Below are 15,616 nucleotides of genomic sequence, written 5' to 3' on the forward strand. Positions count from 1 at the left end.
TTGCATTTGAAGTTCATATTGATCTGCCAAAAATGTGCGTAGCATCCAAAAACAAGCAAAAAATGAAACTTAAATTATTAGAGGGCAATTAGGTCAAAGATGGTAAAGTATCATATAACCACACTGAAATCAAAATTAGCTACATCAACTCTCTTTCCATTTCATTCAGCTCCTTCAGTCTAACAATTATGGCTGAACTGAGCTGGTTTTATTCAGTACATTTATAGTTAAGGAGTTATAGGAAGTAAAATAAAGTGAGAGGTTTACGTAACATAATGAAGCAAAGACTTCAACCTATGAATTTTACATTAGCTATTTCAAATAGAGACAATCAAACCAAGTGATGTATTTCAAAATTCTTATTACAAAGTGGTGATTTTACTAAAATTATCTTCTCAGTATAGTGCAGAATTCACTAAAGACTAATGACTAAGACTAAGACTAATAATGGTTATTTAATACCTCTGGTTGTTCAACACTGAATTGTTTTCTGTAGCCTTAAAAAAAAATCAGCAATGTTAGAGAGGTCTTATAGCTCCATCTGGTCTCCAGAGATGATAAACTGATTTTGCCTGCAAATGCTTTAATTATGCACAGTCCTTGCCATGAAGGATAAGCAGAAGAGTGACAGGTGAGGCCATAGGAAACCAAGGATCACAGAGTTAAAATTGTTCTGCTTGCAAAAGCTTACTTCAAATCAGCTTTCACACTAGCTGTGGTGACCCTTGCAGGCAGCCCACACTCATGTGCCATGGGTCACACTAACCCCGTGCTGCTGGGCATTAGCATCAGTGACAAACAGCAGAACACCACGCTTGGGCCTCTGAAACGGTGGCTGAAAGGCTAAGGTGAACTTCCTTCTTCCCGTTGTCCTCAGCATTGCTTTGAGGCTGGAGCCTGGGCACCTGCCCCCTCACACTCTGTCTCTGAGCCCAGCTCTTTACAACCCCTGCCCCCTCCTAGGGACTTTTTCCCTATGTATTTTCAGGTTGAGTTCTAGACTCATTTCAAGAGCATAGAATTGGGTTATTTACTGAAGTTGCATGTTGCTACCCACTGGCTTTGTTGAAATTGCAAAGATGAGTCATTTGCTACATTGGAATACAACATTTCTCTTTATTTGGATTCTCAGTAAACCTAAATTTGCACTCAGATCCATCCACATTGAAAAACACTTATCCAAACAAAGTTTATAAACCCAAATCCAATTCACTTCCTAATTAAAAATTGGGATTCCTGACAGAGGGACAGGTGCTGAAGTACGTGCCTGTTTTAAACTTGATGGTTCACAGTGTAAATGTGCCAAAGCTAAAGCAGGAGAGGTTGTGAGGTTTACACCAACACTATCATCAGTGTAATACGGCTCCTGTGGTGGGTACATACGCAGCCAGTTCCTGCTTGGAGAATTGGTCTCTAACAGAAAAGTGTGCTGCATGCCTCCTACGGCACTTGCAGTGTTTCCAATATAGAGGATTTCCCCTGTGTAAGGCTGTTTTTTACTTTGTAGAGTTTACTAACCATGCCACTGCTGTGGGCTCCAGGGCTAAGGAGACTAAAACAAGTGTATTTTGTGTTTTCCTTGTGAGGCTGGCCACAGGAATAATCAAATAATGCAGAAATGTTCAAAGATCAAAGACTCAAAGAGAAGTCTCTTCACTGCCAAGTAGCCAGCTTAATCAAGAGGAAAGAAGGCTTTCACTCCGGGGGCTTTTTCCTACCTTTTGGATGGGTAGAGGGAAGGATGGGGATGGAGATGGGAACAGTACAGCTGATACAAAGGCAGCACTGCTTGTACATCTACATCCGGGGGATACACGATCAGCCCCAAATTCAGTTCTGAATGGGAGGAGGTGAATGATTCCTTCCTAATCCAACGTTTAAACATGACCAGCCTGTTCCCATCTTCCTTTTAAAGGCCCTGAGCTCATGACTTCTAGTTCTTGACAGTCCCTGGTACCCTCTGGCAGGTACTGCTGAGCTTGCCCCTTGGCAATGGCCTGCTCCCTCTGCCAGGCAAGTGGGGACAGCTGAGGACAGGGGGTTGCTGGACTGCTGGAGCAAGTCCTTTACTAATGCTGCCAGCACATTCTTACCAGGAAACCCTGGAGGAATTGGTTTTGATACTACAATCGCTATCGGGTTAGTCTACGAAACATTAATTTCCCTCAGATGTTCCTGTCTCTCCCCAAGTTGTGAGAAGACCAGTCCATCTGTAAAGAGGCTCTGTGATGGGGTTAATTTGTGAGCTAGAACCCATGTCTCTTAAAGTACTGGGCTCGCCTAATAACATTATCAACATAGTAGTTGTCTCTATGGCATGGGTCTTCATCGTAGACCTGGACATTGCCAATCTTTGAACGATAGGCGCAGATTCCCCCTGGAAGAAATGGAAAGAAGTTATTATTATTTTTGGCTTATAAATAAATAATATAGGTTTAAACATAGAAATTCCTAGCTGAAAGAGCAATGCATCTCATTGAACCTATACAACTGCTTGGTAAATTGCTAATTTTGTCTTAATTGCTGAAAAGTGTCTTAATTTGCAAAATCCTTATTTCTATTGTGAAGGAACCTATGATTATCTCCAAATGTGGATGGGAATGACATGCTGGGCCCAGAAAATGCAGTGGCAGAGCAAGGGTAGGATAGCAAGAAATAACACTGCATGAACCAATAAAATGTAGATAATACAGATTACAAGCAAATGTGGATCCCAAGTCTTCTTGACACAATTTAGTAGCCTGCCATGACAATCCTGTGTTATTGCAGTGCCTTAATTCCTATCTTTCCTGGTGGTTTGTGTGTCTGGTTTTACCTCATTTATGCACTTAATAACCATTTCCCTTGTAGGTCAAAGAGACGAGAGGGTAACTTGAAACCTGTCCATGTCCATTGAGCACAACGGCATGCTTTTACTTTAAAGAGGCCCTGACTCAGGCCATTCATCAGCTGTGGCCCAGTCACTCCATTTTAGGGGCATTCCATGGACTTTTGTTGCTGAATTCAAGTGGAAACCTGCTAAGGCTCTATCCAGCCTTCCTCCCAGGCCTGAAATGGGTGGAGATGTGCCCAGCTATAAGGCACAGCGCTCTGCCCTTCCCTTCAGGCCAGGTCTCTATGTCATGGCAGTATATTCAGCTCCCAGGCTGGGCTCATTTCCCACTGGTTCCTATTGCAGGAAAGCTGTCTTGTAGCTTATGTCCCCATATAGTTTCTGAATGCAGATAGAAACATGAGAGCCCTGTGGACAGTGCTTTTACCTGGGAGGCTGTGCCTATATATGGTCTGGTTGTTGGTCTGCTGTTTCGGGGTTGTTTCTTTTAAACTAGAAAACTCTGTTTTTTTGTAAGAGATTCTGTAAAATCTGCCAGACCAATGCAGTTTTCCTTTAAAAATGACAACAACAAATGCAGAAGGCTCCCATCACACAGAGGCCTCTGCCGCATTGTAATATAAACAACAAGTCATCACCTTATGTTAATTAAATGTTATTAGAAACCTTCTTATGATATTTAAAAAGTACACACAATTTGGGAAAAAAGAAAAACACTAACAGAACAGCATGCAGGAAATAAAACTGAACCTACATCGGTATGAAAATTCCTCAGTGTGCACACTGAAATGTGAATCACAAACCAAAGTACTGACAGGGAAAAAAAATAAAAGAGGGCTATTAATTTTTTCTGATTTAAGAATCCCAGCTATTAACGTCTTGATGGTGCAGCTAATGCAACTTTCCTCTTTGTTTCTGCACCTATTCTTGAGAGTGTCCCTTTCTAATACATAGTGGATATTGTACCTCTCAGCTGCTGTTCCCAGGTCCAGGTGGGATGTCTTGCCCGAACTTCATTAATTGCAACAACTAGGATATTTGAACATTGATTTATGTGTTCTTCACTATCCCAGGTTCCATAAAGGCTATCATGCTGTCTATCAATCTAGGAAAGTCAAATAAGAAAATCAGTTTTCATCCAAACACAAACACCACTACAGCTTCCCCCACTTTTTCAAACTCCTAGACTATGATTCAAGTAAGTGACCTTATTCAGGATAACACTTAAGCCAAAACTTTGATGTACTCTTGCAAGGGAATGCATGTAAGTGGTGTCTTAGATATCAGACAGACATTTGCTAAGGTAAAGCCCTGAAATATATAGTACATTACTGTTTTGGTAGCCATGATTTTTAATTTTCCTTCTCTTTCTGCTGTACCTGCATCAAGCCAAACTTGCGTCTTCCCTGGTCCCAACCGTTGTTTAAGAGAAGGCCAACGCGGCTCTCTTGTGAGATGATGGCAGCGATGAGTGCTGGGTCTAAGCACAGATTTCTGGCTACTCTCTTAATAGGGACCTCATATTTCCTCAGACGTACAATGTCTACCTCAGCAGTCTTCTTTACTGCATCCATTCCTGTAGCATAGGAAAAAGCAAACTTACATACCTTCACTTTCGAAACCTTCACTTTCCAGTTGAACCGGTATATCAAAGGTGTAATTCTAGTTTTGAAAAAAACTGCAGCTACGCAGTGTCAGGCACAGCCTGATGTTTGAGGAGCAGACACAGCCCACTGACTTCCAACCATAATTGTTGAGCTGCAGTGCCAAAACCGTGCATTTATCTCTGAATTGGTGACAAGGTGAACAGGGCAGCTTTGGTCACCCACCAGCTACCGCTGTCTGAAGAGGTGGGACTGTGCATTCATAGTCCTATTTTGCTGCTGCACTGCTGGAAACGTTGTTTTGGATTTGGAAAAGTAAAATTTCAAATTGTATTTGAAAAATGAGAGGCATCACTAATAACCAGCAAGTTATTAGTTAAGTTAACAGTTACAACAGTTAAGTTAACTGTTAACAACAGTTAAGTTGTCAGTCTGTATATAGAGAGTTTTTTAACCACTTTTGTAACAGCTTGAAAACAAGCGAGTGGATTCAGATTCATCCTTGGACACCACACTCAGGTGTCTGCTGGGGAGGTGCCTACATATGAGATATGTGTTGAATCCCTCAGTTATTGTCCCTGGATGTCTGGGCAGTACAGTCAGTGAGATCTAAAGAGATGTTCAGCTCACCCTGAAGGAGAAACCTAAAGCAGTCTGCTGTTTAGTGACACAAAGCAATAACGCAAGGCAGAAAATAGGCATAGGATACTGCATATGACTGGTACTGTAAAGGGAGAATAGGCAGTGTATTTTGTCTGCCTAATTTGGGCAGGATAATGGGCATCCTCCTCCTCATGCCCACTTCTTTGGGATCAGCGCTAGCACCAGGCTGGGATCCCTCCCGCCGTTGCCCCCAGCTCTCCGGCTACATGGGACTGCTCGACCCTTGTGGATTCTGAGGGGCGAGCACCTCGCTCCCAGCTATGGCTGTTTCCTGCTATCTGCTCCATAAGGGCCTCTGCTGAGTAACTGGTGATCTCATACTGTATTCAGATGGTGGAAAAGAAACGGAAAGAAAATCCAGCGTGAAAGTCTCCTGAGCAGAAACCATGTGAAGTGACTGTAAAGAAGGTTGTCTGCTCTGGCTGCCACCTTGCCTGCAGCCACTGGCTTTCAGCTAAGTCAGGGTTGTACGCATGGCAAAGGACAGCTTGCTTTCTGCACTCCACAGTATAGCGCTCTACTTCTTTTTATTTCTGCCACACATTCTATTTTTCCCAAAAAGGGAGAAGTTGAAAAAAATTTTTGGCTGCAGAACTTAGCATCCCCACAACACACCAGAAAATGGGAAGGAGCTACAAAAAACGGGTCACTCAGCAGTAGGACCTGCTCCTAGCCTAGGACCTTCCTACTTTGATTAGCGCCTATGAAATGTGTCTTTGGCTGGTCATAGCCAAACATGCCAGCATTCAGGACCTGATTCTGGGTGACTTACTTACCCTGAAGCTGAGAGGCCCTGGGGTTTTGTGAAGATGTTGATACTAAAACCCTGACTGACAAAGAAGCTGTTTCGACTGAAAAGGGTCTTCGCCTTGCTTATAAGCTGATGATCCTGACTGTCAGACCATAAGTGGGTCCTCCCACTTCCCCCAGACCTGAAGGATTAGCAGCGTCAGCCGCTTTATTTTGGTTCACTTTGTTCCTTTTTTGGTTAATTAACTAGCTGTACCACCTTTAACTTGGCAACAACGGAAGGCGAAGTATCCCTTTGTCGTCTACAAATAGATTTGTATGCTGAAATATGGCAAATCAAGCAATGAATTATACCTACCACAGTCAGGGGCTCTTATGGGTGTACAGGAAATCACAGGGGCTTGAAGAGTACTTATATCGCCATAGCAACTGTAGCTCGCAGATGGAGCTGAAAAATTAAACAGAGGTGTTTGAAAACATAAGATCTCAAAGCAATATTGTACAATCTGCTGCAAGTGAATAAAAGTTAAGCATGAAGGTTGCATCTGGACCAAAAGGCCAAATAACCCTGTGTTCACCATGTTTATATTATTGTCACTGCTCTCCGTCAGGAACATTATCAATGAGATCTAAAGAACAGAAATTTGTTCTTTTCTAATTTAATAGGTTGAAGGGAGTGAATCTAATGATGACTTGCACAGATGGGGATCTGCCCTGTTAGGTTGGTTTGAGGGAAGGGACCCACAGCCTCTGCATTTATTTCAGAGGACTCTTTCCAGTCAATGCCGCCCGACACCTGGGGCCCCCCTTGGATGATGGCTGACGGTACTGAGCCACCCCGGCTGGGAACATCTCCTATGTCCCACTGTAACTCGGTGAGGAATTTATTCAGGTGAGTGTTTGCTTGGCCTGGGCAAATTACGCTGTTTCCTCAATAACTGAGGAATTAATAGACTCCATCAAACAGCCAATGACATCTGCGAGATGATTTCTAAGTAGGTGGAGGGATCAGATAAGGTTAGCTGGGAAAATCAGGAAGAGATACGCCTGTCACTCCAGCTTGGTCCTGGGCCCATTCTGCACATTTGTTGGTTTGAAGGATGTGGGTGGGAGGCAAGCAACCTCCTGTGAAAACTGAGGACATTTAACCACCTGTGGTTTTACAGAAAGGGGACCTCACCATACTCCTCCTCCCCATGGTCCCTCCGTGAACAACTCACGGGGATGCTCTCGGCACCAAACCCAACTCAACTGAGGCCCCAGCTCACCGATAAGGACGGCAAGGCCGAGCAGGAGCAGCATAGGGCCCATGGCAACGATTTTCCTCAGGAGCCCCAGGAAAGCTGAAAACACATCCGTTGGCAAAACATGAAGAAATCCGTGATGCAACATGAAGAACCAGTGGAGAAAACATGAAGAAATCAATGAGGTTTCCAACGGTACCATAGCAATGTTTGCATGCCAGAAGGAGCTGGCGCCCCGAAGCACCGGGCAGCAATGGCATTGAGCGAAGCAGGCGACATCCCCTCCCTGTGGCCCCCGGCCCCAGGACATGCTGCCCTGGGCTCTCCCAGCAGCAGATGGCTTCAAATAAGGGTGCTGGGAGGAGAAGCAAGTGAAGAAACCCCCATCTGCCTTTATTTTGGGTGATGCCATCCCCTCCTGTGGCCAAATAGCTCCTCAGTCTTGCTTGCCCCTCTGCCTCGGCATCAAGGGGGAAGCGCCGAGCCCATGTGGCTCGAGAAAGCGAGGAGTTCCCTGTTGGCAGCCGGGCCGGGAGGGATTTTTTAGCCCCCGTCATTTCATATCCCTCACCCACACGGCGCTTCTTGAACACCTTTCGCATGTCTTTACAATAAGAAAGCACAGTACAGCCCAGTGACATATTTAAATATGCAGGAGTTTGAAGTCTGGTGTACTGCAGAGCACAGAGATCCTTTGTTTTCCTGTTCAAAAGGCAACGCTTGTTTTCTAGGCTTTTGGAAAAACATACTTTCAAGAATCGAGCGATACTGCTCTTAATTCTTTACACTTCTGCATTAATTCCTGTGTTTGATAATGACAGATAATCACTCTAGTAATAAATGCATCAGTTATGCTTATTAATAAAATTCCAAAATATCATCAGATAATAGCTATCAGCTGGAAAAAAACATCAATTGCACCTAACTTGCTTGTGAGTGCATTTACACTAAGCATTATTTTTTTGGCTTAAAAATGTTTTTTCCCCAGTAGGAGTACAAATACAAAACATGTCATGAGGCTGGCAAGCCATCATGCAATGTTATTATCACTTGGAAATGCCTTATTGATTTTAATAACACCTGACCTTTTCTCTAGTCTAATAGGCATTTCCACTGTAAACCAAGCTTCGGGGACGTTCAAACACAAGTAGTTCGTTGATGTTACTGGAAAGATTCCCCTGTCCTCAGAGATTTTATTCAACCCAACAAATGCTCACTGCCTGAGGTGGGTGCATAGAGCAGCTCAGTTTGAGCTCTGACACTAATAATGAGTATCTGCAAGACTGGATCAATATGGCTTGACCCAATACCTATTAATTTAACAGCAAATCCATCTGAGGCCCCATTGAAAGCTACAGTTTGTAGCTGTTTCCACACACAGAAAATTGCCATATTATAAACTTTTTTAAGTTATCAGCCTTTTTTTTCCTCCTGTCATAAAAATCATCGCAGACTTTAGCTTTAAGTAAAAACAGCATGACAATCACAAAATTAACAAATGCTAAACCAAAGCAAAATTAAGGATTCTGCCTCTAAATGAATATTCTGTGAGTGAATTCAGACTCACCTGTATTCAGTCAGCCTTTGTGTGAGCAGGGTGCATGATGAGTTTTATATATATGAAAGGGTACCCACCCTCTGGGCTTTGGAATGTTAATCCCCTCCTAGTGTGATGACACTTATTTCAAAGTATAATAAATAATATATAATAAGAGCTTTGAATTCTTATGGTTCCTTTCATCCAAAGATTTACATAAGCAGTGTTTAGTACAACTCAGAACAGCTCTGTGAAAGGAAATAAATATTGTTTTTCCTCTACCAATGAGTAAATTGGTGCACAATAAATGACTAGCAAAAAGGATTGCAGTGAGCCAGCGGCAGAGGCCAGGCAAAAATCAGATCCTTGTCTAGTGCTCTCCTTGCTTCACATCTCAGATCAGTCTGAGCTCATTTCTGGAAGAGTTTTTGTCTCTTTTCCTCAATGATTTCAGATTGGCAAGCTTTTGAATATCATGCTTTCGTATGAATTCCAAAAATGAGAATTAAAGAAAAACATGTCTCTACATCATTGCTTATGGCAAGCCAAGTTCAAGAGGGTGATAAGAATACTTTGAGAGCAGAGACCAGGTTTGACTTTCATATTTGGGGAGGCTGGATGCTACGCTAAAATGAGGAGGAAGGGCACTGACATCTCGGCAGCTGAAGCCTGTGTGGGCCCAGAGAGTATCTGTGAGATTTGCACCGTGTGGCAGAGACACTTTTCACACATGTAAGTCACTAAAAACATTTGAGTCACCATCTGGGAGGCCAATACCCTCTAAGCCTGTCCCCTTCCCCACATTTTTCTCTTCCCCAGACTCTGCCTAGCATGTGTGGAGGCTGGGAAAGAAAGATTTTCTTTGAGTAGATTTCATTATTTAATACATCACAAATCCATTTATTCCCTTTGCTCTCCTTGGGGAGACTTTGAGACCTGCTGGGTGGGAAGCACTGTTTTGGCCAGATACTAATTTCTGGGTTAAAAAACAGGTGATGATTATTAGTCTTTAAAGTCCCGGAGATGACCTTCTTAAAATCAATAAAACTGTCAACACAAGTAGCATGGACTTACATTATGAATTAGTATGAAGCAGTGAAGCTTCACTGGAAAATCTAGCCCTGTTGTTTAATGAGGGTTAGGATATAGGTTAAAGTGAGACATAAATGTAAAAATCATTTATTTGGGTGAAACATGGAAATCAATAGAAATCTTCCCACAGACTACAGTAAGGCTAGGCATTCGTTCTTCATGTACAAACCTGATACCTCATTATGATGTCTCAGACTAGACTATCACTGAATCTTAATTCTTTTACTAGGGCTTAGTTTGTTAAATAGTAAAAGGTAACATACGACATACTATAAGGTAGTAATGTGGCACCTTAGAAGATAACAGGTAGAAAATAAAGACATTATGTGCACAGCTTAGCTTTAAACTTTCTAAAATGAAGTAGCAACCCAAAAAATTAGCTGGAGGAGAGAAAGGCCAGAAAAGAGCTGGGAAAAGGACAGAACTACAGCTTGAGCGCAACAAAAGCAACAGATATTTTCTCTCAAATAGATGAAAATAATTTAGTTTTAATAGCATCCAGCTACCTCTTATAAAAACAGTATATTAGTGATAATGAAACAGTGTTCCTCTGTCACTGAACCTGCGTTCACGCTGATGACTTGGAAGCTTGCTTGCAAGGTAGCCTCTGACCTTCGGTCATATTTCTTTCCTAATGGCTTGGTCACTTGTTGATATTCCTTAAGATAAAATTTTAAATTTAAATATTGCTTTTCTTTGCTATGGATTTTCTCTCTCACTTCTTACCCACATAATTATAGATTTTTCTATGTTTCACAGTACTGTCATATGAATTCTTAATGCCCACCGTGCATTGCATTGCTCTTTATTTACTCATTGCATTGTGGATGTTGTATTCTGAAGTACAATTATTTTTATCTGTACTGCTGGATGCTTCTACATCCCTGGGGCAGTTGCCTTATATTCTCACAGTTTCCAGTAGTAAGGCTGGATAAGATAGTTTTTTTTTTTTTTTTCAACAGCGTTAAGAGTGGAACCTTCTCTTGATAAAAAACTCTTTATCCTCACAAAATGTGCTGACTGCCTTCTCTTGGCAGGAATGCAGAAAGCAGGTGGCCACTCTGGAAATGAGGTCATGCCCACATACACGGAAGGAGGCAGGGCTCTGAGCTAGTGGGCTTGTCTAAGGACACCACCATGTAAAAGGGACCTGCAAGATGTTAGAAAACATGATTTCTACCTCAAAGAACTTCTGCGGAGGACTATAGATCTAGGAGCCATCAAACCCTGGCGAACCACTCTGAGAGTGGGCTGCATCTGTCATTAGTCAGCGGCATTTTTCATTGTTATGCTAGATTTAATTTGGAAGATGATGTTAAGTGTCAGATAAGGTCTACCTCTTACACAGCCCCTAACCCAATAGAAAGGATACACACCTGTGATATGATGTTGCTTTTGATGGGTTGAAGAATGGATGAATTAGAAGTCATCTTTGTGTTTATGTATAAAGTGGATCTTTATAAACGGCTGGGACTTCATAAAGGGATACCCAGGAATGCACTGGACTGATGTCTCTGAACAGTATTGCCTTGTCTCATAACATTATTGTGCCTCTTTTTTCTTTATTATTCTTGCTCTTTGATTTTGAAGCACAAGTTTTGGGATTCTTTAATCATATGAGACTCATTCAGAAGGACAGCAAGTTTCTAGCCCTCATGGTGGTAATAGGGAGAGAGAGGGCATGAAAGCCATGGAAATATGACCCTTAAGTATTAAAGAGAAAGAACACAGATGTTGTCATTTTTTTAAAAGTACAATTTTAAGCCCATTTGGTTGTGTCATTTTTAAATACAAAAGATGCCGGTACTGTATTCTCCTTCTGATGGATTTTGGTCAGCACAGTGTATGAGCAAGAGCAGGGGGACTGAAGGTCAAGGAGAGAGGAGGAGTTCACTTATCAAACGGTATCTGCATCTTATTAAGCTTAAGAAGCAGGAAAGCTTCCTGGGATTCATAGTTGGATCCTGGCAATAAGCTCTAGCTTACACACACAGGTTCCCCATGGTCTTCCACGGATGTCGTTACTTATACTGAGCTGAAGTGAGTACAGAGTGGTCATAAAATGCTACCCTACAGAAAAAATAGCAGTTTACATCTGTTTACATGAGATAAATGACTATGTAAGCTAGAAAGGAGTGCACCTGAGCTCTAAAGCTTAGGGAGGTTACCAGCAGCTCTTTTCTGCTCGTGGTTTGTCATTTTATTTTGTTTTCACATGCCAAGTGGTCTACCAGAGCTTTTTTTTTCATTCCTTTTCATTAAGATGTGATCGAAATGGAACATCATTTTGAAACACCTTATGTATTGCTCATGTTATTCTCCTTCAGGTTGAGAGATGTATCATCACATTTCATTGGGTGGTGAAAATGCTGTTGCAAATTACCTGGAACAATACCCATGCTAATTACCATCCCTTCTGCGAGTTTCAACTCTGGTTTCATAACATCACCACACAGATGTATTTCTGAGGTTGTTCCTTTTGTCCAGGATGTAATTATAGGTAACACTAGCTATTCACAGATTTTATATAATAACTGCTTTATAGGGAAACCGCCCGTGACACCTGACGCATGTTGGATGCCTATCACAGACTGGCTAGTTAAAGGTGCATCTGTAGCTTCCCTCATGGGTTGGTTTATCCCCAAACCTTTCATCCCAAACCCTCTAGATTTGCCTTTCCCAACGTTGGGATGGCCAGCTTAATAATTACATTTGCATAGATTTTCTTTTCTACATCTAGCATAACTCTAAGTAACCATAGCAGTGGTGAAGTGAGCTGAACTTCAAATGTGTGAGAAGTGAGTCTCCCAGTTTTCACTGTGCTCACTGTTCACTGAACAGGTGCTGAGAGCCCCAACCTCTTGCCTTGTCTTGCCTTTCTGAAGGAGAGCAGGTGGGCATTAAAACAACACCCCATTCTGCACAGAGTACCCCTCTGTGGCCATCACATAAGAAAGCTAAGACTGAAAGTGTCTGGGAGGGAAAAAGAAGTATTTTTTCTCTTTTGTTCTCCAAAGCAAGTCTGTGGATTTTATTATAGGAAAGATGTTCTAGCAAAGAGGTCACTGGACTGGATCTTGCGAGATCTCAGCTCCTATCCCAGTTTAAACACAGATCTGTCACCTAAAGCAAGGCATTTAGAGTTCAATCCAGGAGACCCTAAAGCAGGACCTACGGACTGTCCTGCCCCCAAACTCTATTCCAAGTACTCAGATGAGGTGCACTTAGTTTTCTGCTCCTGTGTGAGTCTAGAGTGGCCCAGCTAGAGCAGCTTTATCCACACCTCCCCAAATCTGGCATCTGGACTCAGTGTCCCAATGCCAAAATCTCTGGACAAGTGGGAGTTTCCAGCCCACACTCATGCATATACTTACAAAAAGTGGCTGTGACACCTGCTTGTTTACAGCCATGGCAGAAGCAAGATCCATCTTAGAGGATGCCTTCTTGACAGTGGAAACCTACACTCAGCTCCTTCTCTGGTAAAGTCCTTACATTCCTCATCAAGACAGGGTGCACGTGTGTTCATTCTTCAGCCTGAGGTTGTGTTAGTGTGCAGCAGAGAATGCCAGAATCAGAGAGAAAGCGGGGAGAAAGGCAAGAGAAGGGTCCTGTAACCGAGCAGTTAGGTTATTCAGCATCATGGGGGCACAGCTGGGTCAGCTCCAAGTTCCTGAGCCTGCTCTGGTATTTTATGTTAGGTAGGAAAATATTAATGTAATATCCTATACTAAGCATGGGAAATACACAAAGCACTGGGAACAGGGACAAGAACCTCACCATCTCCTACTTCCAGTAGCTACAAAGTCATGTTTTCTCTTGCTCCTTTTTCTAGTCCCACAAGCCTCACACTGCTGTACCAAGCTTCAAAACTGGGGGTAGAAAGGCCACACTTGGGCAAAACATTTTGCAGTAGCTCACTTTGGCAGCTCTCACCAGCCTTTTAGATGTCTTGAATTCTATCCTGGGCATTGCGCACTGGACAGGGAGCTGATGTGCCTAATCCCAAATTCTGTATTTCAGGAGGAGACTGGTAACTGAAATTAGATACTGGAGCATCTAATTCTTGATGTTCCTAGGTCCTTTGGTAGAGCTAATCATGTTTTAGTTTCCAACATATAAAATGAGGATAGTACATTTATGACTCACAGGGATGTTGAAATAACATCTATTAATGATTAATTATTAACTGTACCCATTAATCAAGATAACTATTAAGAGCTTTTCTGTGCACTTGGAACTCACGATACAAAGCACTGAAGAGTGTCAACATTTTGGAAAGCAAGCAGGAAACAGTTTCAAACTCTTTTCTAGGGCAGCACACTAACAAAAGAAATAATTAGCATGGAGGAAGAAGAACAGGAAAGGAATTTTTTTTTTGTTTTGTTTTTACAGTCACCTGATTTTTATATGATGTCATCTTAGGAAAAGCCAATGTTTACTGAAAATTATAGAGTTTGTGAAGCAGATAAGTTAAAACATATATGAAACATACATAAACAAACATATATGAACAGTCACATGTGGGAACCATACCACCACACAAAACATGTCTGAACAGGTTATGCTTAAAAAGGCAAAGTATATTAATACAGATTCAATGCTGTGCCAGACACAGCCACACGACTCCTGGATCCATGGTGGCTTATTCCAGCCACCTCAGGGCACAGCTCCAATAGCTGATCCAGAAAATGTAGCCTTAGAATACGCATCTCATGGGATACCTAAAAGTAAGTTTTATTAGCTGCCCCTGGTTCATCAACAAGCATCAGGTATCCCTCAGTGTTCATGCACTTAAAAGTAATCCACTCAATTTTAACAAGATGTTTTCTTGGTGATGGTTTGGTCTCTTAAGTACTACTTTAGCCAGTTTGATGTGTTAGCTTAAATTGATGAATAAGGTATGGGCATATGTTCCCTTCTGCAGAGTTCAATACACAATGGTGCTCTCCAGGGGGTGGATAACCAGGAGCATTCAAATATTTTAAATTTTCAAGTCAGACTGAAGTACTCCAATTCCTAGAGAGGCTTTCCTTAAACTTTGAAGTGTTACACTGACTCTCTAGCTGTACATACAGTTAAACAGTGAGACAAACTTGACAGAACTGCGTTTGTGTAAAAGTGGAATACACAGATACTGAGTACACAGTGAGCCCAAAAACCAGATTATTTCCACATCAACTTCATTTTTTTGGTGCGGATATTTTTGTGGTAGTATTACACATTAAATGACAAAACAACAGCATCCCTCACAATGGGTTGAAGACACTGACTTTACTCTTACTCAGAAGACATACAACTTGTTTTAGAAACTGCACTGTTCAAAGCCTAATTTTCTACAGAAATTTCTGTATTAGAATACCCTATTTACTGACATTTTCAATTCTCCATTAAAAATTTAATCACTCTTTCCCTCCTCCTCCACACTTAATTTCTAATTGCAAAGTAAACTCTGAAAAGGAACTTCATTCAAGCTATGTTCAGGAAAAAAAGAAAAAGATTCCTTTTGCACTTCCAAAACTCACTTCATACGGTGTATGTAGTATTTCAGTCACTGGTTCTATGCTTATGCAGAAAAGTACTAATTTTAGAATTTCTAGAAGTGAGACAGCACAATGTGAATTAGTTGGAGCACAGGACGGAAAGGCATCAATTCTTCCTTCTAGTCTGCCTCCTTCAATGGCTTCCAGTACCAGCTCAGGTGCTCCAACCTACTAATGCCGTCTGATAGCAGCTGCTCAGTTGTTGCTTCCTCCAGAGTTTGTTTCTCATCCCATCTCTTTCAGGGACCAGAGTCATTCCCAAAGCTTAACTCAGCACTAAGTTATTAGGTAGATTCCTCGATCAGGGCATCACAAGCATAATGTGGGGTCAAGCAGGGATCAACCAGTGCATA

At 42.0% G+C, this 15,616-nt stretch overlaps 1 protein-coding gene and 1 long non-coding RNA gene across 3 annotated transcripts; both read right to left on the bottom strand.

The window, feature by feature from the left end:
- Nucleotides 1-153: 153 nt before the first annotated feature.
- On the bottom strand, nt 154-7,612 carry LOC106494079 (lysozyme g-like). 2 transcript variants are annotated; one of them, XM_013954260.2, is made up of 5 exons: nt 7,119-7,612; nt 6,209-6,298; nt 4,213-4,409; nt 3,800-3,938; nt 154-2,377 (listed from the first exon to the last, which is right to left on the bottom strand). In XM_013954260.2, exons 1-5 carry the CDS (start codon nt 7,504-7,506, stop codon nt 2,247-2,249), a joined length of 945 nt encoding a protein of 314 aa, XP_013809714.2. In that variant the 5' UTR covers nt 7,507-7,612; the 3' UTR covers nt 154-2,246. The 2 variants fall into 2 exon arrangements, 1 of the variants encoding a protein (XP_013809714.2); XR_001294256.2 differs by having other exon boundaries at nt 2,363-2,377; nt 3,588-3,938.
- A 2,556-nt stretch (nt 7,613-10,168) lies between these two features.
- LOC106493983 (uncharacterized) lies at nt 10,169-11,288 on the bottom strand. Its single transcript, XR_001294224.2, has 3 exons — nt 11,100-11,288; nt 10,904-11,014; nt 10,169-10,382 (listed from the first exon to the last, which is right to left on the bottom strand). It is a non-coding gene; the product is annotated as an uncharacterized lncRNA (long non-coding RNA).
- Nucleotides 11,289-15,616: the final 4,328 nt, after the last annotated feature.

Source organism: Apteryx mantelli, chromosome 1, assembly GCF_036417845.1.
Source record: "Apteryx mantelli isolate bAptMan1 chromosome 1, bAptMan1.hap1, whole genome shotgun sequence".
Lineage (NCBI taxonomy): Eukaryota > Metazoa > Chordata > Aves > Apterygiformes > Apterygidae > Apteryx > Apteryx mantelli.